This window comes from Bombus impatiens, unplaced genomic scaffold (genome assembly GCF_000188095.3).
Source record: "Bombus impatiens unplaced genomic scaffold, BIMP_2.2 scf_0166, whole genome shotgun sequence".
In the NCBI taxonomy this organism is placed as follows: domain Eukaryota; kingdom Metazoa; phylum Arthropoda; class Insecta; order Hymenoptera; family Apidae; genus Bombus; species Bombus impatiens.
The window spans coordinates 703,722-728,406 of NT_176585.1; the positions used below are offsets into that span (position 1 = coordinate 703,722).

Below are 24,685 nucleotides of genomic sequence, written 5' to 3' on the forward strand. Positions count from 1 at the left end.
ACGAACCTTCGTAATATCGTGACTGTTTAAGAACACGATAATTTTGTCCTCGAGAATGAATAATACAATCGTGCTGTTTGATTTTCTACATTGTGATCGATAAACTTCACAAATGTTGGACGATAATTTTGAGCTAAATTAATCGACATCGATAATATGGTGAACGATAATGTTACGATCAGCGTGCAAACGACGAGTTTGTTCGATTTCTTTCTCGTAGAGTTTGTTGGATGAAAAACCTTTTAATAATTCACGTTCCCTTTGTCAGAGATGGAAGAAACGTTGTAATAAAATCCTTTCGCGTAATCTTTTGGATTCTTCTTTTTTGGCAGATTTAAATGATAATTTAATATTGTTTGTCGTTGTTGACCTATACATCAAATTTCAAAAGCACATAAGCTTGCTTTGGATAGAACATAATTTAGCTGGGAAATTAGAAATGAAAACCAGGCCAATTTTATTCTACGTTAAAGCTAATATCGCGATACATTTTTTTCAATAATTAATATGTAGTAAAAGAGATGGTTTCTGTAAGTGTGAAACATTGTGATACACATTTTACATAAACAATTTCAATTTCATATAATATACATATAAAAAAGATACACATCCGTGTGCATGAGTACTAGGACACGTACAGCAAGTTAAGTAAGCCTCAGAAACTTTATTTTAACACTTTCGCATCCTGCAGCACCAACGTGTTGTCAAATGCAGGCCAAATGTTAGTGTCCGGTGACACCACGTTGGTATTACGAGCAAATCGATCCTTTGCATAAAGTTTACGAATTTGAAACTCCGGTTACTGATTTAAATTACTAGGAAATTTGTACACGTTGATAATATTTATGAACGAGGTCGTATGTTGAGTTCACAAGACGACAATAAGTTATAGTGATATTCATCATTTACCAGTTTCAAAGTGTACCTTTCCTACCTTATTTGACGCATCTAACAGTCTCGCGTTCCCTTAGCCTATCACGACAGCAACCATATCGAAGATAATATCGGAATATGAGTCGCGTGTTCGTTTGTACTGGCAATAAAAGGGCAGGAACTACCTGGTTTCAGAAGAAATAAACCGTATCAAAGCCTTGGATTTTTTTTTTCTTATTTTTAATCTCGTTCAGAAGTATCGCATTTATTAGTCGTTGCCACGTTCTATGTAGCTTATTCGTCCGGAAATTTCGCTGTAACAGAGCGCGAAACGCGTTATCAGAAGCATTAACGTTAAGTGAGAAATAAAAACGAGTTATGGTTTCTTTACTGTTTAGCGACTTAATTTGCCGCGGATGAAACAACTTTGTTCGAGTATATATTCTAGGAGAAAAGAAGTTTTCTATAAAAAGCAAAGTTTCAACAAGGGGAAACTGAACGATCTACGATCCTGAATGGATTTAATAAGTTTCGTACGGGTGGTAAAAGGAAAGAGCAAAAGGATAGCAACCCTAAATCTTGAGATAAACTGGTAATGTCGGCAAAAATCCCCTTTGTATACGTTCCGCGTGAGAATTTCATAGATTATTCTGCGAAATGAGAATTAACGTGCGCCGAAATGTAGAACAGCAACAAAACAGCGTAGGAAAAAACGAAAGAGTACAAAAAACATTTGAAGATAAATATACCAGGCTCGGAACTTACGTTCAGCTTTAATTTCCTCTAATTGAGTCGGCGATTTGTACAACTTCAATTTCGCTAGCCGTTACAGCTGGTTTATTTTCGACCTAATTTCCAATGTCAACAGAAGCTACGAGAATAAAAAAGCGAAACTTTTTTCAGTTCAATTTTTCTTTTCCCTAGCTCAATTTTGCGAAAATTCGTATCGTTCTTGAAAAAAATAGAAACTATTGCAAACAATTTTTATTATTTTCTTTCGAATCGAACGGGATCAGGTTCGATCCTGTTTGATTCTAGTGCCATTTGCACGCGCAAAATCCACCTTTTACGAGCTTCGGCCAAGATCTTGCCTTCAAGGCAACCCTCGAATTACGCCACCGGTTGTAAAACAACACTTCTCCAGCTAGCGTGCCTTTTTCTGCAGAACGATTCGTAGAAGCAAAACTTTTTCAACCCTTTTTTTATAGATGGTTTTCGCGTTTAATTCTCAGGGAGCGTGAATTTTAATGTCGACATCTTCTTGACCCTTTTCATCCCCTTCGAGAGACCCTCTTGCTAGCGAAACGTTCGTCAGAGGTTAAGAATCTACGCGAATCCGACGATTCGAGCAATAAAAGCGAAAGCCACTCCGCGAAGAAACGTCATTTCCAACCAACCGTCCTTTTACATTCCGATTTTTGTTTTAACGTGGCGCCTTAATTATCGTGATTTCGTTTATTCCAGCGTTACCTTGTCGTTCAAGCTGGTCCAGTTTAGAAATGTTACGACTTGTCACGGTTGTCGCGTGACGTCCGAAGCTTCGATAAGATTTTTTTAGGAGGAACATGAATGATTCATAAGTGACCGCAGGAGTCATCATTCTCGCCACGACAATTGCGGTTAAGTGATTAAAACGGCTGACTGAGTTCCAGCGAAAATTCACGAGAGAAGATTCTGAGGATTTATGGCGGTTCGAAATTTCCTTCGTCCAAAGAGAATCAACGTTCTCATGATTCGACGCCTCTAGGATTCTTCTCGCTGTGGAACGTGCTGACTTTCAGGTCGTTGAAAATTTCACTTGGCACAAACAGCCGAATTCCGGATGGTAATTTATTGAATTTTTGACACGAGTATCCATCAGTTTCATCCAGACAGCTTTTGGTTATCGAACTAGGATTATTTAAAACTTTCGGAATTTTGTTGCTTTTTTTCTACTAGTTTAAAGCGTACGAAACATTATATATTCAAACGAAGATCTAGTTGGACACGATTTAGGACAATATACTTTTTCAACGACTTATCTTGTTTCGTTATTCCACTAGATGTTACAAGGTCCTCTAGCTATTATTAATATTACGAGGGAAATTTTACAACTTACAAAGTATCAGTATAGATAAATACTCTCGTATAACAATGAAAACTTTGATAATAAAGCGAATAAAATTTTACGAGTACTTAGTATCCAGTGATAATTTACACGACCAACAAAATTTATTTTATACACACGAAATGTGTATATATGTATAATATATAGTAATTATAAAAGCCAAATTACTGTATGTGGTCATAGTCCAAAAGTCGTAAACTGTATTATTCACAGGTAAGGGAAACTGTTGGTAAAAAGTTTCTACTGATAAAAATTTCGCTCGCGGAGGTAACCACGTATCTGTGTCCACGTATTTCATGTCCCTGGACATGTAGTTCACCGGTACATGACGTCTATGAGGAAGCATCGCTACAATACAGTCCGATTTTCCCTACGTGTTACTCCTCTTTGTCTAATTCAGCGCGTTCTTCTTTCGTTTTATTTCGTCTCTCCATGACGTCTGCCGTCTCGATTTTTGAGCAAGTCCGAGGATACCGACGTTAGATCGCGAGATGAACGTTGCTGGATAGAAAAAGTGTATCTTGTTTAATTTACCGTCGATGATTAATCCACTCTCTGTCTGCAAAATGATTAATGGCCACGAAGAGGAGAAACTTTTTTCGTTCGCACTTAAACAATGTACTTTCGTTTGCTGCGATGTTGATCTGATAACTAGAACACACAAAGTTGCGAAATGGAATTGTGCGGGATGTTGATGATTTATCAGAAAGTTCGTTTGTTGATCGTTTTCCACGCAGTACTCGATAAGTTAATTGCTCATCAGTTATGGATCGTTTGGAACTCCGTCAATTTTATTTTTTTTTTTTTTTATAGAAAAAAGGGAGATCCGTCTTAGGATGTAACAGACACTTTTTTCAGTACTTTCGTAAATTAATTCTGTGGTTATTAAGCAAAAAATGTGGTACGATATAAATCCAAGTTGTGGGAAGCTTTATTAGAAAGGTATAATAAAAATACGAAACACGAGAAATACTTCGACTTTTAACGTGCACCTTTATATGAAAAAGAAAGGTATATCGAACAAATATTGACACACATGTTTTGAATTAATTCAAAGAGTTGATTGATACATTGAAATGAAGCACGTTTAAAATGAGTTTCACGAGGAAATAAATTTAATCTTTTATCGTTAATGGGTTGGTATCAAACGGTGAACATTTTTAAAAGTAGTATCAACACCATCAAGTAGTCTGACTAATGATTATAAATCTATTCTTATTTTATAGCATAGTAACCGCAAGTCCATTCCGTAACTTTTAATACAACTTTTCAGTCAAATAAATATTTTTTGCTTGATTGTAAACATATCGCGTTACAACATAATGCGCTAGAAACGTTTGGTTATTGAACTTTAGGACACCCTGTACATAAACAATTAACACGCTCGTCGCTAAAATTATTTCGATATCAATTTATTCCGATATTAATTTCGTAAATCAAATTTCGCCATGCGATTGTACATATATGGAAATATTTGTATTTAACAATGCAAACTGACGCTGTTGGAAAGATTGCTTTTATAGAAAGAAATGGACGTGTTTTTTCTGAAATTCGAATTACAGGATATGGGATATGGTAACACAACCGTGGCGGGAAAATAATTCTGTGGGTCGAGGTTAATAAACATTGTCATGGAAGTGACAGCGTAGGAAAGATGCATAAATATACGTAATCCGATCCGAACAAAGGGAATTCGTTGGATAAAATAGAAATATAGTCGAGTAGTTTTTCGTAGGTGATCGAAAAGTTATAAATATATCGCATCAGCTTAAGCTCCACCGCTTCCTGCCGGGTTTCATGAAAATGTTGAAACGTTTCTTCAATGAAGTTGCCGCGATGTACTTCGAATTACGATGGAAATGCAAATCGTCATAGTCTACCAACTAATTTAAGCGTAGATTTCTTTCTTCCTCTTTAAACATTGTACGTGTTCATTGAATGTCGCGTTTTCCTGATGCAAAGTGTATTATGTTTTTTGCTATATGAACATAAAGCTCGGTTCAGTAATCAACCTGAATTTGATAGATTAATGTTACACGAATGATATTGTAGTTTCGTCAGAGCCGAAAAACTTTTGTGGAAATATGGTTTTTGATCAATCTTCTTCCAATTTTCGAAGGAACCCTGTTGGAAGAAAGCTGAGTCTCATTTATATTTAAAAGAGATTTTCACGGCGAGTAGGCGAGATCTAAAGATTTTCACAACAAAGCGTATCTTGGATCACCATAATTCTTCGTCGAAGCGTTTTCGTCGCGGGAAGGAAAAAAAGAGCTGATTTATCAATCAGGAAACGTCAACTTCGTCGTCTTTTTCGAAGCTTATATGATCCATTGTAATCCTACCGAGCGAACTTCGCTATAGTATGAATTTGAAACTCGAATAAGGTTCAGGATACACGATAAAAAAAGCACTTCACCGTTCTCCTTCGATTTATGCCTTCGCCCCCTTTTTAGAAAGGGATTTATTAATTTCTTTTTATCCACGAATCTTTCTAGAACGAAATGATGAGACGTGGAAAACCATTCCATCGTCCTCTTCTGATTTACAGTTGCTTCTCTCCTTTAAAATAAGATAATTTATTAAACTTCATCGATGAATCTTTCTAGAACAGAATGGTAAATAGCAGGATAAATTATATCGTAGAACAAATTATAGTGGGGACTGTTCGATTCTTATTACATAGATTTTTCATCCTGAGCAGCGATAAAAATCATCGAGCAGCGAGGAGAAATTGAGTTTCATCGACTGTCGCGATTCGTACGACGATTAAAAATACGGGGAGAAAAAATATTATTTGTTACGAACAACGTTAATTAGAAGCATATTTTTCATTTCATGTCTGATCGGTGATGTAATCATTCGTGTCTCTTGGTTGTTCCCGAGAAATGTTAAAGGGACGCTGTCGAATGAGATTAACGATGTCAGGAACGACGACGATCGTATCTTCAAAGGACGACACCAATTAACGGTCCATTCACATAGACTACGGGTGTAAGTTTCATCTAATTACATTGTACTGCATACAAGAATTAAAAGAATTACTAGGTTGTTTTATCGTGAAGAATTTGGATGCAACATCCTAATTGAAGATTATAACATTAGAAATCCAGTAATTGAATGGTTGAAAGAAAATGCACAATTTGAAAAGTTAATTGCTCATCGTTTTGTAAATTCGCCGCTGTTACTTTTCTAGAAATTTCAACGATATAAATGACGATATAAAGTAACGATACAACTTTAAAGTTGGAACTTCGAACTTCGACTACTTTGACACTGTTTTGCAGATTAAATATTCTCAACTGTTGTTTGTTCATTATTAGAACTCATTACTAAAACAATTAATCCTCTATTCTCTGGTTTATTTTTGACATACTAATTCATTACTACGAAACTCTCGATTATTTTAGTTATTCAAAGTGCTGCAAAGTTACTAATTTAGGTCACTAACAATATTCTTCGCTTCGACAAAACTTTCATCACAAGATTTTCTGATATAATAGAATTGTATACTGATTACTTTTCAAATGATTTGTTTCTTGATTAAATATAGCAGTTCCAAACCTTTGTCTGAATCAAAATCTTTGTACGTCATCAGACATGGTTACACGGTTCATCAAATCAATAGCAATATGAGACTCTCGATTGGTATTAATAGTGGAACAATATGAAAGGCGAAGCTCATCGGTTACAGCTATCCAGATGCTTCGACAGAATTGATTTTGGTGGAAACTGGTATCCAATAGTTGGCTTTATGTTCTTCCGGATTATCAGCTCGATACGTGGGAGGAAATCGTTCGATTAAAGCCTATTTGAACTCTCAGATTCGATAACTAGCTATTACGACTGTCAACTTCGAATTAAGTTGCTTCTCCCACGACTTTGATCTTTCGACCAGTTTGTTTCCAATCGTTGGTTCGTTGGATAAGCGATACTAATGATTTTTTGATGAGAAGTTCGATAACAGGATTACAGGTATGCAGCTATCGACGAAAGCTGCAGACGAAGGCTGAATTTATGATGTCGAATAGTTCGAGCGCCGATCTGATGGAAGTTCGAATAAGTTTGCCGAAGCGATTAGAATTTCGGAAGCATTACAAAGCGGTTAATTATCTTTCTATCACTGAGAGATATGCAATTTTAGTAATTATAAAACTAAAAAATCTGGAACCTGTAATTTAGTCATTTTTGTCATACTGAATTTTTCAAGCGAATTTTATTATGGCACCCATTTTTAAGCTAATTTTATTGCTACTACGATTTGTATCAAATTTTTGGAAAATTTTATTGGATTCCAAAAAGGGATCGTATATGGCGCAATAAGGTTGATGCACAACTGTAGCATTAAACTTTTCTCCTATGAAACTAATTTTATTACTATCGTGCATCGAATGTCATTACAAAGTTTACAAAGTTTCATCGTTATCGCATTTGAAAAAGAACCGTACAGGTGTAATAAGCTTGGTGTATCATACTAACGTCAAACTTTCTCTTTTGAAGTCAGCCTCTTGCTATTACTGTTTGCTTTAATTTTTTTAAATTCCACCGTAGTCGAATGCAAAGAAAAATCATATACAAGTTATAATAAGATTGTTTCATCGTTTGTTGTACTTTTAAGAGGAAACATTTCGAGTCCTACGTTTCCAAATTGCGACAGTTGTTTCTAACGAATGAATGAAGATGACTTAACTGAACGATTAATAGACGTATTTCGCGAACATGCACATTCCCGCAGGAGATTGTCATGTTTGTTCAGACACGAAACTTCTGCAAGGCGCGACCCGTTTGTTTGGCTTTGACGTTTCATGATTGCATTCACGTCTTTGTGTTGCGTAACGTTCCCAGCAAATGGCAGCGGAAAAGATTTATCAACTAACATAATCACTGACTGGTTCGAAGTGATACAAACCTTATGATACAAAATTTGGCAAGACGAGATGTCCAAAAAGATTAAAAACATTATTTTTATCATATTCGTTGGAATTGTGAGGTTCATGGCAAACAAAATGCTTGTCAATTTTTTTTTTAAATTCTATTATTAATCGACACAAGGAAGAATCGTGCTTTTGAAGAAAATTTTTCATTTTTAGAAACTCTATCGTTTCATTTTTTAGATTATAATGTATTTTATGAGTTAAAAGCTAAACCCACAATATAGTGCAGTTGAGATTATAAAAAATGATCTATATCTTGGCTTATCGTAAAACAACTATTACTAATGTTACAAAGTCATTTGTAATGAGGCCTATAACTTCATCATTTGATTAAACATTATTTTTCTACGATTCAATTCCAAACATATTTATAAGAATTACGTATTATAATGGATACTCTGTTTAGAAAAATTGGAATGTATCGAAAAGAAATTAGAAACGCTCGAATAATCCATTGTTTTCCTGAAAGAAGAAAGGTACGGGCAATATTCGTTGCAGCCCCTTCGATTTTCGATAAAACGTCAAATCACCTTTGTATCCTATAGAAAATATTTCAACGATTAAATTTGCATCGAATTCGAAGCCGATAGATACTTCCGCATGATCGAACAGTTTAACGAACAGAAACTACACACTGCAAAACACTTCGTAGTAATTCATCGTTGGGTCGCAGGGATTCACGCGTTCGACAACGGGTCAACGAGGCGATCTTTCACAACCAGATACATTTTTCCCCTTCTTGTTGGCCCGTGTCATCGTCACGAATTTCCAAAAATGATTTATAAACTTACCTCGCCTCGTCAACGAATTATTCATCGAAAATCCATAAAGCGTCCAAAATATGGAAGAATCCCCTTGAAGAAATCGCGTTTATCATTCCACTTCTGAAACATGAACGTTGTTCCACGAAGCTCCGCCATAACACATGCTATCGTCAACCTTTTCAGGAATAGATCGTTACGTTCTTCCTTTTCCTTCCATCCATTGTACAATAATTTTTCTTTGGCCGAATAACCAACTTTCTTCCCATATATTTCGTTTCTCGATTATCCGACTTTAAACAGTCGTCTCTGGCCTGTTTTCTCTCTAATTGCCGAGTAGCCGTTGGCGTGATTGCAATCTGTTCCGGTCGTTTTAATACGAAAACGTCGGAAATCCGAGCGTTGAACGTGATATTAAAATTCCTTGGTTCACCACTCGACTATTTCCCTCCTCTTCGTCGAATAGCAAATACCAACCGACTGACGAAGAATACGCAATCAAAACGACCGGGCGAGTGTAAAAAACGCCCAGAAAGGTTGCCATTCGAATGAAAGCTACGATTCCAGGCGAGGCTTGGTTATCCCATGTTTTCATCCTTTGGGAACGTTATTTTATCCCGTTGCCTTTTCTTTCTCTCTCTCTCTCCTCGTCGTCTAGAACGACGAGACGGTAAGATATCAACGATGAAAAATAGATCGGTTGGGTGTAGAACGAACCTTTCGAACGAATACTTTGGGACAAACGTTTCGCACGAATGAGGGGGAGGAACGTCCAAAAGGAACAGTTGGAACGAATATTTGGAACGAACACTTGGAACAAACAGTAGGTTGTTTTCACGAAAATAATCGACCACCACGCTTCAATCTTGTTTTACAACCGTGCACCAAGTGTTCTTCCTATAATTGAATATCTCGTTCCGGTGTATCGGTGTATCGAACATCTCGAAGAGGCCAGGAGTTCTCTGGTTCTCTCTAACTCGCTACCGTAACACGATTGAAATATGCAGAATACGGTGTTCAGCAGTGGGAACAAATATTGGACGCTCGAAGTTTGGTATCCTCTACAATAGGTGAAATGTAGATACGTTGGCAAATGACATGAATGTACCTATCAAATAAATTCCAAGCTGTTCGGTATTTAAGCTTCAAGAGCATCAATTCATCACACCGCCGTGCAGCGTTGGATTTTATTTGTCAGCTCGAAACAATACGTGCTTTGTTTTCTTTGCGCTCTTTTGTTCCTTTTATTCATCCTCTTTGTTTCAGTAGCCCAAAGTAGGGTTTTATAGGCGGGTAATTGCAGTATTATACTCTTTCTTTCTCAAACAACAGTTCGTTCTGTTCGAAGTTTTTATTCTTCTTTGGAAGTAGGATACGGATTTGGAGTAGTCAAGGGAATGTTTAGAAATTGCCAGGAACAGTCGGTACTCTCTTCAGTTTCCTAAGGAACTATCCGCACGGTTCCCCGCCTTTATTTTATCGAAAGCTGAGGCACGTTTCACAAACGAACACGACGAAGATCCACCAGGAAATAAACTTTGAAAGAACAAAGGAACACGACGGATCTCGGGACACGTCTCACTAAAGGATTCACTATGATTTCGTGTCGCTTTTACTGGCGGATATTGACGATGAATACCAATGCAACTATTTGGTCGAATCATGCAAAATATCTTTTGTCCGATCATCTCCATCTAATGTATTTTAATGTACCCTAAAATAATAAAAGCTTAAAAATTTTCAGACATTCAGACAATTAGGATGCAATTCGACCATAAAAATTACGATCAAAAGATTTGCTACGATTTTAGTAAAGTAAAGCTTTTCAATTTTATTATCTCAGCTTTCTCGCACAATAATTTACAATTTTACAATTAGACAACTGACTGATATCCTTAAGTTTATTTATCAAAGCTGCTGGTATAGACAATTACATAGTTCAAGTTTAAAAAATGTACTTAATATCGTTATTTTTCTCTGCTTTTCAATTTACGGAGTTCATCAGCATGTTTTTCAAGCGGTTAATGTAATGAAACATACTTTAAAAAGTTCTTTATCTTCAGACCGCTCGTAAACTACGAGTCAGATAAAGGAGGTTCTTCTAAACTCACGCGAAGATTATTAACGCTGTTGCCAGCAGAATTATCCAAAATCCGGAAGTACGTCAACGTCATAGTGCACTTTATCTGAAGAGAAGATTATTCTTTATTTCTATAACGTTAGAACTATCAGAAGAGCCAAGTGATCAATTCATAACTCTTCGTAGACAAATTTCGTAAATTTACAACGATCCATTTTAAAAAATATTGATCAATTCCAACTTGGTTCTTTTCCTTGTATTATATACTTTTTCATCCTGGTTCCTTTAATACGAGTTTCATCGATCCTCGTTAACAGATTATTTGCGTTTATAATCTTCCAATTTCACGAGAACATACTAATCACCGTCTCTAGTCATTGATTTGCCATTAATTTATACATTTTGCAAAAATTGGTATACTATTACCGCAAGTGCATAAGGCAGTTCAAATGGTTCCGTACAATAGCGTATATTAGCTATTAGCGTAGCCTATTAAAGATGTTAATTTATATTTCGCCGGCAGGCTTCGTTTAATTACTTAATGGAGATATTGAAACGTCATATTGACATGCAATCTCGGTACTGCGCCGAATATCTAAATTTTGTGGCGTACTAACCACATAAATGTTCTCTGGAATAATACCGCAATCTAAACAACAGAACGTACACTGGTGGCAATGCGCAACCCTCTATTGGCAGTTATAGAGGGCGGATCAACGCCGTCGACGGTCAAGAGCAGCCACTTTCTCAACTTTACGATCCTCCTACTCCACGTTTACCCATACCCTGGTGAAAATAGCTTTAAGACTACCGGAGGCTTCAGTGCGATATTTTTATGGGGACCACCCTCAAGAAAGACGAAAGTCAACCTCACCGTCACAATAATTACGCAAACATCGCTGATGGTTCAGTTTCGTATCTAAAACTGTTCTTTCAATAATAGCGAGAAATTTATTTTTACGGCTCGTAATTTAGTAAACAACAGTTGTGGACTATATAACGATACATATATATTTCGAAGGAAGTTTGTTAAAGATTACATAGGAAAAATAAAATTGGTGATTTTCTCATTTTTACGCTACTTGATGATCAAAAGGAAACGCTTTAATATAACAGTAGAATTTTAGTGAAAGTAACGATTTTTCGGATTCAAAGAAATCTCGTTTAGAGAGAAGGTTGAAGACACTGCTAGGATGTGACAGATGTACTACAAATTAAAATGCATTTCTAGATTCGTTAAATATCAACTAACAACAAGTCGCCTGTTATCTGAACGTTCGTATTCACAAAGTAAATAACAATTGATTAAACTGTGTCATTAACCATTTAATCGGAGTTCTTAACACTTAACTCGATTCTTCGAACGAGCCTTTCGAGACGCTTTAATTAAACGAAAAACCAGTGTTCCGTAATCACGTGACTTTCTAGTTAGCTCTTTGTACAATCTAGAATGTATTAATTAAGCCAGAAAGCGTGGAATTTGCTTGTAACTTTTGTTGTAACGTAACTTCCACGGATGTAGAGATGGCGTTTTTAATTTACCCCCGTCACGATGCTAAACCGTAAACTCATTTCGCTCGCGTTTCCTTCGCCCATTGTTAAAGGTACGTAAATACCACTGCAATAAGAAATTTAATTCGATATGCCATTCCCCTACACGTTTCATTACGTTTCCAGCTTTTCATTTTCGCTTAAAGATTCTACAATGTCAACGATGTCAATTTTGATAAACTGGTTGAGAAAATGAGACGTTTAAAATCAATTTATCAACGACAGAAATGATATTTGCTGAGGGATAACCAGACAGAATTATTGGAGCGGCTTATTCGATTTCTCGAAAAACATACTGCCAAGATGTTTCTATATATATTACATATTACATATTAGTTCATTGTCCGACAAATACAAAGGAAAACTCGAGCAAACCTAACTAATCCTTCTCCTCGTTATGGTGTAGCATAGCCAAGCTCGTAAGAGGTGTTAAGAGGCTTAGGTTACTTCGACTTTAAGCCTATCGACATAGTTACTCAAATCAAATTGTTTTTTTTAACGGCGTGGTAACTCCGTGTCTTTTGTGATTCTTTCGAAAAGACATCATCGTCTTACTAGGATTAAATTTGTTTAACGTCCTCGGAACTCCATTTTATCATCTACCTTTACAGTGAACGCGTCAATCGAAAAAGGATTGATGGATTGAAAAAATTGCACTTGCGTGCGATGAATGGCGTTGACGCTTGACGACCAAATATCGTGACATTTTTCAGTTTAAAAGGACCAACATCTTTCTCAATTTCCTGTAAACCTCTCTTTTTTCGATATAATATTCAAAATATTCGGACGTTGTGTTGTCACGAATTACTCAACATTTTTATCCTTAAATATATGATCTTTTAAGATAATTTTTATCTTAACATATTTTGTTTTAGCATATAAAACGTCTAGACATTAATAATTTATGTGTCATAAAATCATAGAGAAATAATTTTACAGGCCTGTCCCGTTTTTTTTTTTTTTTTTTTTTTTTCGCGATTAAAGAAAGAAGCTACAGTCGTTTGAATAAAAATTATTTTATATCGCAATTTTGAATTACGTACCCGAGAGATATAAATACGTTACCTGATGACAAATTGAAACAATTGTATTCGAAATCCCAGAATTTCTGGATTTTTTCTTCAATCAAGCTCCAAATAAGAGAATTAAAATATAGAAGATTAAAACCAGCTGTGCCACGGTAATTATAATCATTCCGGTCAAAGAAGGACCATTCATTCATCAGAATTATTAAGCTCCAGAAAAACTTGCACGAGTTCGGAGTTTTAAAACGTTCCAAGTGATATGGCAATTGCAGTTCTCTCAGACAATGATGGAAGTATTCAATTTGTTAAATTTTATACACACTGTAATCATTTTATCCATTTATTACAATTATCCTAATACGATGAATAATTAGAGAACAGAATTCCGGGAACTAGTTCAAAGGATAGGTTCCAGTACAAGGGATATCAGTGAAGTTGGGTGAGATTAGTAGTAGAAACCGATATTAATCAGACGGAAGACAAAAGCGCTGACAGTGCCGTTTAGCAATGAAACAGGCGATTCTTTGTACCCAAGGGAGAATGGACACTCGAAGACCGTAAATACTCGAAGACTGGATTACCTTCTCCTTTTCTTTCTTATACTGCAATTTCATAGAAACCGAGTCTGTAAAATAATCTCGGTTCTCTCATGCTGCTCTTATCTTCATATATTCTGGCGACCACAGATAGGAAATTTTGTTGCATACGTATATCGTCCGACTATAAAGGTAGGTAATACAATGGAATCTCATTTGTCCGAGCAGGGACCATGGGATTTCGGATAATCAAGTAGTTCCAATGAAAAAGGTTCACCAGCTAATCCTATTTCTTTTTATTAGTTTGGTTAATAGGAACTGTCCACCTTGCACAATTGAACTAATGATACTTTACAAGTATAATAATAATAATAATATAATAATAAATTATAATTTTAAATGTAAATTTTAGAAATTGCACGTTATGCAATTATCTTATATCACGTAAAACTGTGAAATTGTAAAAAAATACATCTACAATTTGCAACTTGTCAATTGGCCAATAGCACTAGGTTGCTAAATTATTCTGTACGGAAGAAAATTGCTTCCGCATCGCATTTTTCTGCACCTTATTTACTTTTATTGTACTCGACAAGAGCAATAATGCGGCGAGCAATAAACTCGATTGTGAATAAGTCTTCAAAATGAAGTCTCCTTTAATCGAATATTGATTGAGAAGTGTAATGTTCTCTGATGATTTGCAATTATACAGTCGCTGGAAAAATAAGACTATTTCCTTTCTGTTTCATCTCTATTCATGTTTCCAATCTCCATGGTTACTGACCGTTTACTTCGTGCGTTTACACTTAATATAAGATTTAAAACAGTACTATGTTTAACTATTTTAACAGCAAGAAAGGAATCAAGGATTTTACCAATCGATTTGGCCGGTTGTCTGCAACTAGCAATTATTTACAAATTTAGCAAGTGCAAATGAAACGAGTAACGTTGCATCGATTCGACCATGTGTCCGATGCATGATTATTTTGCCAACGCCCCAATTAGTAGTCCCCATGCGATTTCACGATTCTTCTTCTACGAAGGAAAACGATCATCGAAAGTGGTTAAAACGTCGTTCCTAATCTTGTGCTGCTCTTGATACGAAATCCGAATTTTTTCTCGTAATCTGCTCTCATCCATACCAACCACGTGTAATCCAATTCAATTTTCGTAACTCGCGCCTTTGAAATGATTTTACAACTGCCGGGTATTGTATCTGGTAGAAGAACCACGTAAAAAGAACCACGTAATAACAAAACCTCTGCGAAATAACAACGTATTGTTACATCAGCGGGACGTACGTGCATCGTTTCGCTGGTATTGGAAAGAATCGTAGTTTGATCATTTCATTTGTGCCTGTATGGAGAACCATGAAGCGAAGTGGAGCGGTGCAATGCAACGTTTTCAGAATTTTCCGCCGCAGTAATTAATCGATTTTCACCGGGTTTTATCAAAACCTGTTAGGTAACACGCGTGGTATCGTGCAACGCATTCTACACGTGCCGTTTTAAATGATACACGAGCAATTAATTATCAAAATATCCAGAAAATGTGGCGCTGTGAAGATTTCCATGGCAATTAACTTGTGTTCAGGTGATACCGGGAAAATTGAAAATATCAATTCGACGAATCAATATCAACGATGTAAATTATTTTTCCAATCGAGTTCTATCTTTGCTCTGCAGAATTATTCAATTGAAAATTAACTCGCGTGCTTCAGGACGATCGTGATAATTCTAAATCCACAACTTTTGCGTTGTTCTCTGTGTAAGGATTCGAATATTCGATCATTCGACGAAAATGAATTCTGCTCTGTTATTTTGAGCGCTCTTCGCCCAAACTATATTTCTCTATTATTAGAAAATTGATCGAAAGTGAGAGATGAATTATTACCAATAAGCGCGTCCCCGTTTCAATATACTTTAATAATTTTTCCAAATAATTGAAAGTTCTTTTTTTTTTTTGGTTGAAGTTAAAATTCAATTATCCAAAATTTAAACCGCAACAAAGTTAAATTGCAACGTAGAAAAAGCTCGAAAAATAAAAATTCTCTATTAGTTGCTCTTTTAAAACAAATAGGCGCGATTGTATCGATTAAGCGAAATTTTTATGCCCTGGGGAATGACGCCGCGACGCCAACCAACTTGAAAATCGATAGTCGAAGCTTAATGACGCTAATGATATTCCACCAACGTACGTAGCACGTTCCACAAAGCTTCCTAGTTCAATTTATGCACGAAAAAGACTGCTACATTCTCAAACGAACGAAATCGATATTTCCAAGCGTGAATCATATCAACCAGAGAAACTGTATCTATGCAGAATTTTATTAACTGCAGCCGTGAGTTGAAAGATAGAGAGATAGAGAGAAAGAGAAAGAAAAAAAAGGAAGAGATAGGCAGATTGTCCAGAAGTATTTTAGATTGTAATTTCTATTCACGCTGCTAGATTGAACAATAGGCTTTTAGTAACAGCTGCCATGGACGCTAGTAAATTGATTAAACGAACGTTTTCTTCACGCATTCCCGTACCTTCATATTCCTGGAGTTTCATCTCGTTATTTTTTATGCGAATACTTGCAGCTCGCCAGATTGTTGAGTACTTAACCATCGAATAACGATCGTAATTTATTTTTCCACGTAAAAGTAGCTTGGAAAAAATATTCTTTGTCCCCGTTTTCTATTATATTACATTCTTAAAGTTTTGAAATTTCACTCAAAACGTGCACGAAACCTTTTTCGAAATTAGCAGATTCTGTTCTGTACGCAATCATATTTCGTCAGTGTGTATAATGTACTTTTGCCACAATTACGAGACACTGAGTGATCTCTCCGCTTCATTAGATATTAATTCATGAAAAACGTGAACACGCGTTATACACAAGCTTTCGATAGCCAGGCCACTGTATATATCCTTTTTAATCCTATCACGGCCGCTATCGCACTTAGCCTCATTTAATGATCCTAAATGTCTTGGGCTTCGATTTACGAGGTGCTAGCTCTGTCTTCCCGCGTATGGGTCCGGTCGTGGTAACGGCTCATCATCGGGAATAAATACCATTGTAACGTGGTATCCAATCTGGCCAGCTTGTGATTGAAACCGTGTTATAAAAGGGTTTATAGTCAACCGGCTTTTATTAAATTATTTCTCCTTTTCCAGACACGTCTCGTCAAATTCGTTTGGCCAAACTGTATCTCGCTTCAAGGTTCACGCGTATACGTACATCACGAATGAAAATATAGAGCGATCATAAAATGAATGAGAGCTGAAATATACACGTTTCGATTGTACGTTTCTTTGCAGAGGTAAGGATTTTGGTAAGTGTTTTTTTAGAATGCGACCGATATCAATTAACGAGGAACGATATCACAATAACGATGCAATCGCATGGATCTTTTCTATGAATTGGAAAAATACTATAAACATACAAGAAGGTTAGGTCTATTTTGAAAAACAGTTAACGAGCTCCAGGTGGGAATTTTCGTGTCTCTATCTATTAAATTTGTTCTAATGAAGAACGAAATTCCATTCGAGACAAATGTTTATGTTGTCTGTGCGCAACACATTATCGTAAATAATGACTATATCGATAAGATTCACTTTCGAAAGCTTTGATTTACCATTTTGTCGATACACTGTTTGACTGCTGTTTCACACGGTTGAAGGTTCTTCCATCTTCGAATGAGATTTCGCGTCAACCGGGAAAGATAGCGGCGTTCGAGCGAATCCCAGCGTGAAATTGTTGGATGATTAAAGTGGCCGGAGATCGGTTTACCGGCTCTCCGTCGAATTAAACGAGACACTTCGAGTTTAAGGGATGATTCAAAGTTTCAACAGTTTCATTACACCTTGTGTTCATCCGCTCTGAATATCTCGAGTGGGTAAAATAGTAGATAAGTGAATTCAATTGACAAAAGTTCAGTTAGTCGGATATTAAATAAAACTTCCTTCCAACAAATAGAGTCCAAGTGAGTGAAATCCTGCTTCTACTTCTGCAGTTCTACTTCTATTCCCAGAATTCTACTTCCGAACAATCTATTTATTTAAAAACAGAATAATATTTTCGAATAATTTCTACGCTTAAAACTCCGATTTTATGACACGTCGTTGAACCACTGACGATGATATAAATTTTTAAAATCTGGAGCAGGTTCTTACGTACGGCCTTAATTGTAGTTAGATCATTTAGTGACCTTACTTAACGCTTTACGACCTTACTGAATTGTATTTCGCCTACTGCACCTATCGTAAACTGTCTCAAAGCTGAATGACGTCAGATCAATTGGTCCCGACGACTCTTTTTTTAAGAAAAATGTGCATTATTGCCTACGTACACATTGCTAAGGCGATAAAATCGGGAGAGAAATTTCGAGAATGTAATGAGTGAACAATGGCCACCTTGAAACTATATCAATTGCACTCGAGAGGCGATGAATCGTAAATTCACGCGAACTATCCTTTGCAAGCATAAATTTGCTTAAATTCCTTTGCCAGAGGATTGTATACATGTTCGTGTGTAAACACGAGCTTGCATTGTCTTTCGTGGATCGAGGGACGCCAATAATCAAGTATGCTTTTACTATTATGCAGCTTACAAAAGACCCTTGCCTATAGCAAAGTGCCTGAAATACTCGAGTGTATCCTTTTTCCACGACATTCGCGAGAATGCGCTCGCCTGGATTTATGTCGGCGCCTACTTGATTAAATTAACCGTACAAAATGCTCGCACAATTCCTTTGAATATCTTTCAGTTGTGTTACATCCTTTAGGACGTTTTCGTTCCAACCATTATTTTTATTGCTAGGAAATTGGTTAAATATCTTAAGGTGAGATTCTCTCGTGTAACAACAACAGGAGTAGTGATTATTATGAATTTTTTTTTTAATCTAATTATCGGTTACATGGTAAATAGTAGAATTTTTTAAGATGTAAATAGATAGTTTTGAAGTACAGATATAATTTGTTTACTTTATTTTTAACTTAATGATAATTATTTTTCGGGTCATTATTATTTCCTTCCTCTACGTTGAGGATGTCTCAATATAGTCGTCTTTGTCCGGATAATCTCCTCTAAATTCCTGTAATCTTGGCCCTTTTGCAACACTAAACGCAGAGGGAACATTGCGACACATCTACTATCGTTGCTATTAACAACCAAAGTTTCGCTCAAGCTCCTCCTACTCATATTTTCTACGATACTGTACCTACTCGCGTAGGAATTTAGTAACGCATAATTGATATTGCTTTCCACGGAATTAAGAAATTTCCAGGTTCTCTTCTCTGATGGATTCTCCACATTGACTTTGTTAAGGATTAAGATGGACTGAAACATTTGGTCAAAGCGAAGAGAAGCATCGTTAGCTGGAAAATCTGCTACCGGAAGCGATATCGAATAGCGGATGAAGTTATAAGCATCTAAGCAACTCGTTACGGTGGAATCATGCTGGCACGATAGAAAAAAGTATTACCACGAAAATCCACGAGTTCGGTTAACGAGGTCACCCAGCACCGCCGTTAATGTTTTTCACGCGACAGAAATGCACTCTTTTATATTCTCTTTCTTTCCGTGAATCGTGAATTTTTATTGATGGCAGTTTTATATAGTGTACGTGAAGGTATAAGCAACGGAAATCTCATTAGACCGCTCTTGGCCCATGGTATCCAAGTCGTTTCGAGTTGCTTGTTAAAGTGCCGCAAGAATGTCGTCATCTCCTTGTCATCCTCTTATACATATACTGTTAGCTCAGCTTGCAAATAGATAAAAATCCATAACTGTTATAAAACTCTGTAAGTGCAATAATTAAAGTTCTGGTAATTCCAACTAAATTTTGCCTATTCTCGATTACTCGACTTTCCACATGTTCCATGTTCTGAAATATACAAATATTCTAATACGGCTTGGTTCCGAGCTATTCTGATTGAATTTTATTGAACTGAACGGTATTCTACCGTAACTGATTCGCAGAGATGCATCTCTTTCAGAATTCTCCATTCATGACTATCCGAGAGATTCGCGCACTTTCGGATGAGGCATTATCTCCACATAAACGGCGAGCGATCTTCAAATTGCCTTAGACCGCGGATCTTTATGCAAATTCATGTTGTGATGGACAGAATCAACGAATACGTAATCTAAATTGAGATTTGTTTCCCGTTGCAAATATTACAACGGCTACTTTACTACCACGTATTTGAATATCATTGAGTTCATCCCCGTTAACAAATAGAATAAATCAATAAACTATTGTGAAAGGCAGCATCATTCTCTCGTATCAATGGAATGTCGAATGCAATATAAATAAATGTAGATAACATTTCCTTAACATATACGTAAAATTCATCTTCCTTATCGTGTTCCCATAGCATTTCCCTAGAAGAGACACTTTAGCTCTCAGCCATTCCGAAAAACACGTATTTCCAGCGTGCAATTTCCTTGAAACCAGACGTTTCCATGCCCACGGGGATCATTTCCCCATTTACCTCCGTGTTCCGCTCTATTTGCAGAGAAACTTTCACTAACGCGAATTTCTTTTACAATTTCCAGGGCACAAAGATTTGAGAAAGGAAGCTGAGCTGAAGCGTTTGCGGCTGTTGGCCACTGAAGACCACGATTAAGATGTGAACCACGACGATTCGTTTCCGCAACATACGGGACCACATTGTCTTTGTCCAAAGCAAGAACGAAATCGAACGTGTTCATGGCTCGGACTACGGTTTCCCCGTCTTCGCTCTTATTTTCGACCTCATGGACCACGCCGACCGTCTCGAACGTCCTCAAGGACACTTTCGGCATCGCTTCGACCACACATTACACGAGCATCGAAAAGCAAACAAACGCGGAAGAAAAGTACACGCCGTATGAAGATCGACCGGAAACATACTTCGTGCCAATCGTGTTCCTGCTGATTCTTGTGATCGGGCTTACAGGAAATGGCGTGCTCGCGCTCACCATACTGCGCCACAGTAACATGAGGAACGTTCCCAATATTTATGTCTTTTCGTTGGCGCTCGGAGATCTCTTGGCACGTGTTTATTCTTATTCTAGATTTATTATCGATGTTTTATCATCCCTAAAATTCTCTGCTCGTGAAAACGATCAGTCCCTTTTCTTTACCATGAAATTCCTCCCTTCGATGTTCACTCAGATATTTCCCTTCCCAGCGACATAGTTTCATAGAAGGTTCATCTCTTAAACTGTCTTCGCGCGATCGTTGCTTGTCAAACTATATGTGCGTTCAATGTAAGAAAATGTTCGTCATGTTCGAGTCAGAAAAATGTTCGAATACCATGACGAGTAAAACTTGTTCAATTTTTCTTACTGACTTGCGTAATTCGCAAATTTAGTTACAGACAATGTTTAAGCGATGTACGCTTGAAAACAGACTATTCAAACCTTTCTTTGTGACAAATATCGTGTATATTGGCAGATCGACGACCATAGTTCCCTACGAGCATATAGCTTTCAGCCATCAAAAGATCAAAAGGAAAATGGTCGATGTTAATATTCTCAGTTGTAATTATCACAATGTTTTATCGCTCATTCGATCAATTCTCATGTAACAAACATCTCCTCGTTGACTCAGGTAACTCTACCATAGGGTTATTCGAATTATTTTCTCGTTTCTGATGTCTTTTTTTTACTCGGTCTAAAGCGTATGATATTTTCTCATTCTTTCATTAACATATCAAAGATTAACAGTACGTCATAATAGACAACGAGTCTACTCTATTATTCTATGCAAAATTCAACATTCAATTTTAGGATGTTTGGTTGATTCAACTAACTAACCCTTGCTATTACAGACAGTTCTCGTTAAGCTGAGATTCCTTCTCTTCTTCAACAGTTTTCTGTTTTCATTTCAAAGAAAGAGTATCAGTAGAAAGAGTGCACTTATCGGTGCACAATGAAGAGTCTCAATGAATTCTTTCCTTAGTCAGTCGAAATTTTATTCAGCTTGGAGGCTATTGTTCGAATAAAAACGTTATTGACGATTCTTTTCTGAGACAATGATTCGATATTGCGCTGCAGGTGATTCTTACGTGCGTACCATTCACTTTCACCGTATATATCGTGGATTCTTGGCCTTTTGGACTCGTGCTCTGCAAGGTTTCCGAGTGCGCCAAGGATATCTCCATCGGAGTTTCTGTCTTCACTCTAACGGCACTATCCGCGGACAGATTCTTCGCTATCGTCGATCCGATGAGAAAGCTCCACGCCTCGGGTACGAGCTTCGATTTCCCATTTTCCCATTATTCTGAAATAGAGATCTTCGCGATGAAAAGCAAGAGCACGGAAAACGTTCGAAAGCTTAAGCGGCTATTCTACCTATTCTAATATGATATATTATAATAATATTCATCAGAAGACATTTGTAAATGTCACCGAAACACGAACAAATACATGTACAAAATATCCAAGGAAAATATTGTACAATTTCTCTGCACGAAAGCACGAAAGAACAGCTAAAAATACTTCAAGTAGGAATAACAATTTTTCGCCATCTCCTTCGTTTAATTCAATTCAAATAATAAATGTGTAAATGTATAAAAATAATGGAATACGGAAATAAGGATAATCGAAGTTAAACAAAGTTTGATAGTCGATTTTGATAACACATATATTCTTTTACAAGATCCTCGTCTCGTACTGAGAACGTTTTCCGCATTTTACGCCGCAATTTAATATTCCGTGGGTGGAACTATGTGCGCACCACGGATACCAAAGGAATTTATATAAAGTGAAATACGCGAATTTCGTTTGCTCTTGGATAGAAAGATATTCTATGGTATCCGCAGTGCGCCATGAAAAGAAATACTCGAGCGAATATGAATACAGATGTGATCGATGAAATCAGTCGTTTCCGACTTTTACTGTTCAAGGTACAGGAAGGCGAGCAACGCGTTTCACGGTGATCGTCGCTTCCTTGATTTGGGTATTGGCCATTATGTGCGCCATCCCGAGTTCCTTCTCCTACATCAGGGTTTTCAAAGTGAACACCAACGTGACCTTTCAAGTGAGTTCGACTAACATCCATAAGATAATTAATTTTATCGTTCGTGCTTTAACGATCGATCGACGAAACGTCTAACACGATTTTTCTCCATTTATTCCTTTCCAATTTCCTTTGCTCGGCATCATCAGACAACTGCTGTTCCACTGTATTGTCCAAATAATTTGCACTCATCTGATCGATTCGAGGGAAGGTTTTTACATTTGTTATATGGTGTTCAATTTAAAGGCCTGCTATCCGTATCCCGCGGAGTTTGGACCGAATTATCCGAAGACGATTTTGGTCTGTCGGTTCTTCATATACTATGCTGTGCCGCTTAGTATTATTGCTTTCTTCTACATTCTTATGGCCAGACATCTGATTCACAGTACTAGGAATATTCCTGGCGAAATGCAGTGTCAGGTGAGTGGAAAAAAAGTTTTAAAGGTGGGCGATAAAAATGACCATGTTTTATTTTTGCAAATGAAAAGTCGAAGAGCTCATAATTAAACTGCAAAGAGACAAAAATTTGCAATGGTAGTTTTCGAGATGAACTGCTCGATTTACGCAAAACGTTAAATGAACAAAAATTGCTATAATCGTTTAACCAAAATGTAATAGGAAAGCTAAAAAAAAAAGACAAATTGCCAACAAACACGAGGATGTGATAGTGATCGAAGTTATCTTCTTTCAAATTTTTCATGTTCAACTGAGGACAAAAATATTCAAACTCTTGAATTGTTTCAGAGATAAGCGATACGCTTTAATACAACAGCTAGAAGTCCTATTAAACTCGATGAATATCAACTCGGTTGTGAACACAGGCCGAACTTCATTGATTCCTCTCGACAATTTTCGCGTTCCACGAACTTGGAACTTAATACACAACCAGGGGACTCGTTTAAAGTTGCCAAGAAATATTTACTCGTTTCAGTAAAGTTGTAGCAAAGTCAAGACGCAAAGTTTTCGGTTATCAAAAAAATTTATTCAACGAGAAAGAATATAAAAGAAGGGGTCATATTCTTTAATAATATCGTACACGAATTTCAGAAGTGTCACAATTCGAAACAATTAATTTCCATATTGGAAGAACGTTACGAGAAATTACAAAAATAACATTCCATCGAATAATATTAATACGATAATTTTGATGAAATAAATTTCTTTCTTAGAGTTTATTCTACTTGCTAAAATTATTTGTCTAATAAACAATGTCTCGTAAGTTTCAAAATAATTTCTCGTGCTTTCTGTGAAACTTTTTTGAGTTCTGTCACTTTTGAAGTACACGCGCAATATATTTTGTATCACTTTGAAACTCGTTTGGTTACAGCTAAAGCAGGTGAAAGCTCGTAAAAAAGTGGCGAAGATGGTGATGGCGTTCGTGATCGTTTTCGCAGTATGCTTCTTCCCGCAACACGTGTTTATGCTATGGTTTTACATCCACCCAACCGCCCAACAGGATTACAACACATTTTGGCATTATTTCCGGATTCTTAGCTTCTGCCTGGCATTTACCAATAGCTGCATTAATCCTATCGCGTTGTACTGCGTGAGCAGCACGTTTAGAAAATATTTCGACAGGTATTTTCTGCATTGGCAAAAATATTATTCTATAATTTAAGAAATATACGATCGATCTATTTTTAGTTTCATAACGTTGCTTTATCAAAATGTACAAAAAGTCAGTTCCCATTATTTCGAGTAATATTATTCTCGTTTCGCAAGAAATTATCGTTCTTTCGGTATAAAATATTGGAAAAGAAACTAGGAAAAATATTTGACATCTGGCGCATGACTACGAACCGATCCAACCTATTTCCATAAATTTTCA

At 36.6% G+C, this 24,685-nt stretch overlaps 1 protein-coding gene across 3 annotated transcripts in view; it reads left to right on the forward strand.

Moving 5' to 3' along the window:
* LOC100745570 (neuropeptide CCHamide-1 receptor-like) overlaps positions 1-24,685 on the forward strand; it is a 41,546-nt gene that overhangs the window by 15,013 nt on the left and 1,848 nt on the right. For all 3 annotated transcript variants that reach the window (XM_003487568.4, XM_033319563.1, XM_012382744.3), the window contains 5 exons: positions 20,409-20,886; positions 21,894-22,086; positions 22,745-22,878; positions 23,104-23,277; positions 24,185-24,435. In XM_003487568.4, coding sequence (XP_003487616.1) covers positions 20,563-20,886; positions 21,894-22,086; positions 22,745-22,878; positions 23,104-23,277; positions 24,185-24,435 — 1,076 coding nt within the window. In that variant the 5' untranslated portion in view covers positions 20,409-20,562. The remainder of the gene's footprint in view (positions 1-20,408; positions 20,887-21,893; positions 22,087-22,744; positions 22,879-23,103; positions 23,278-24,184; positions 24,436-24,685) is intronic.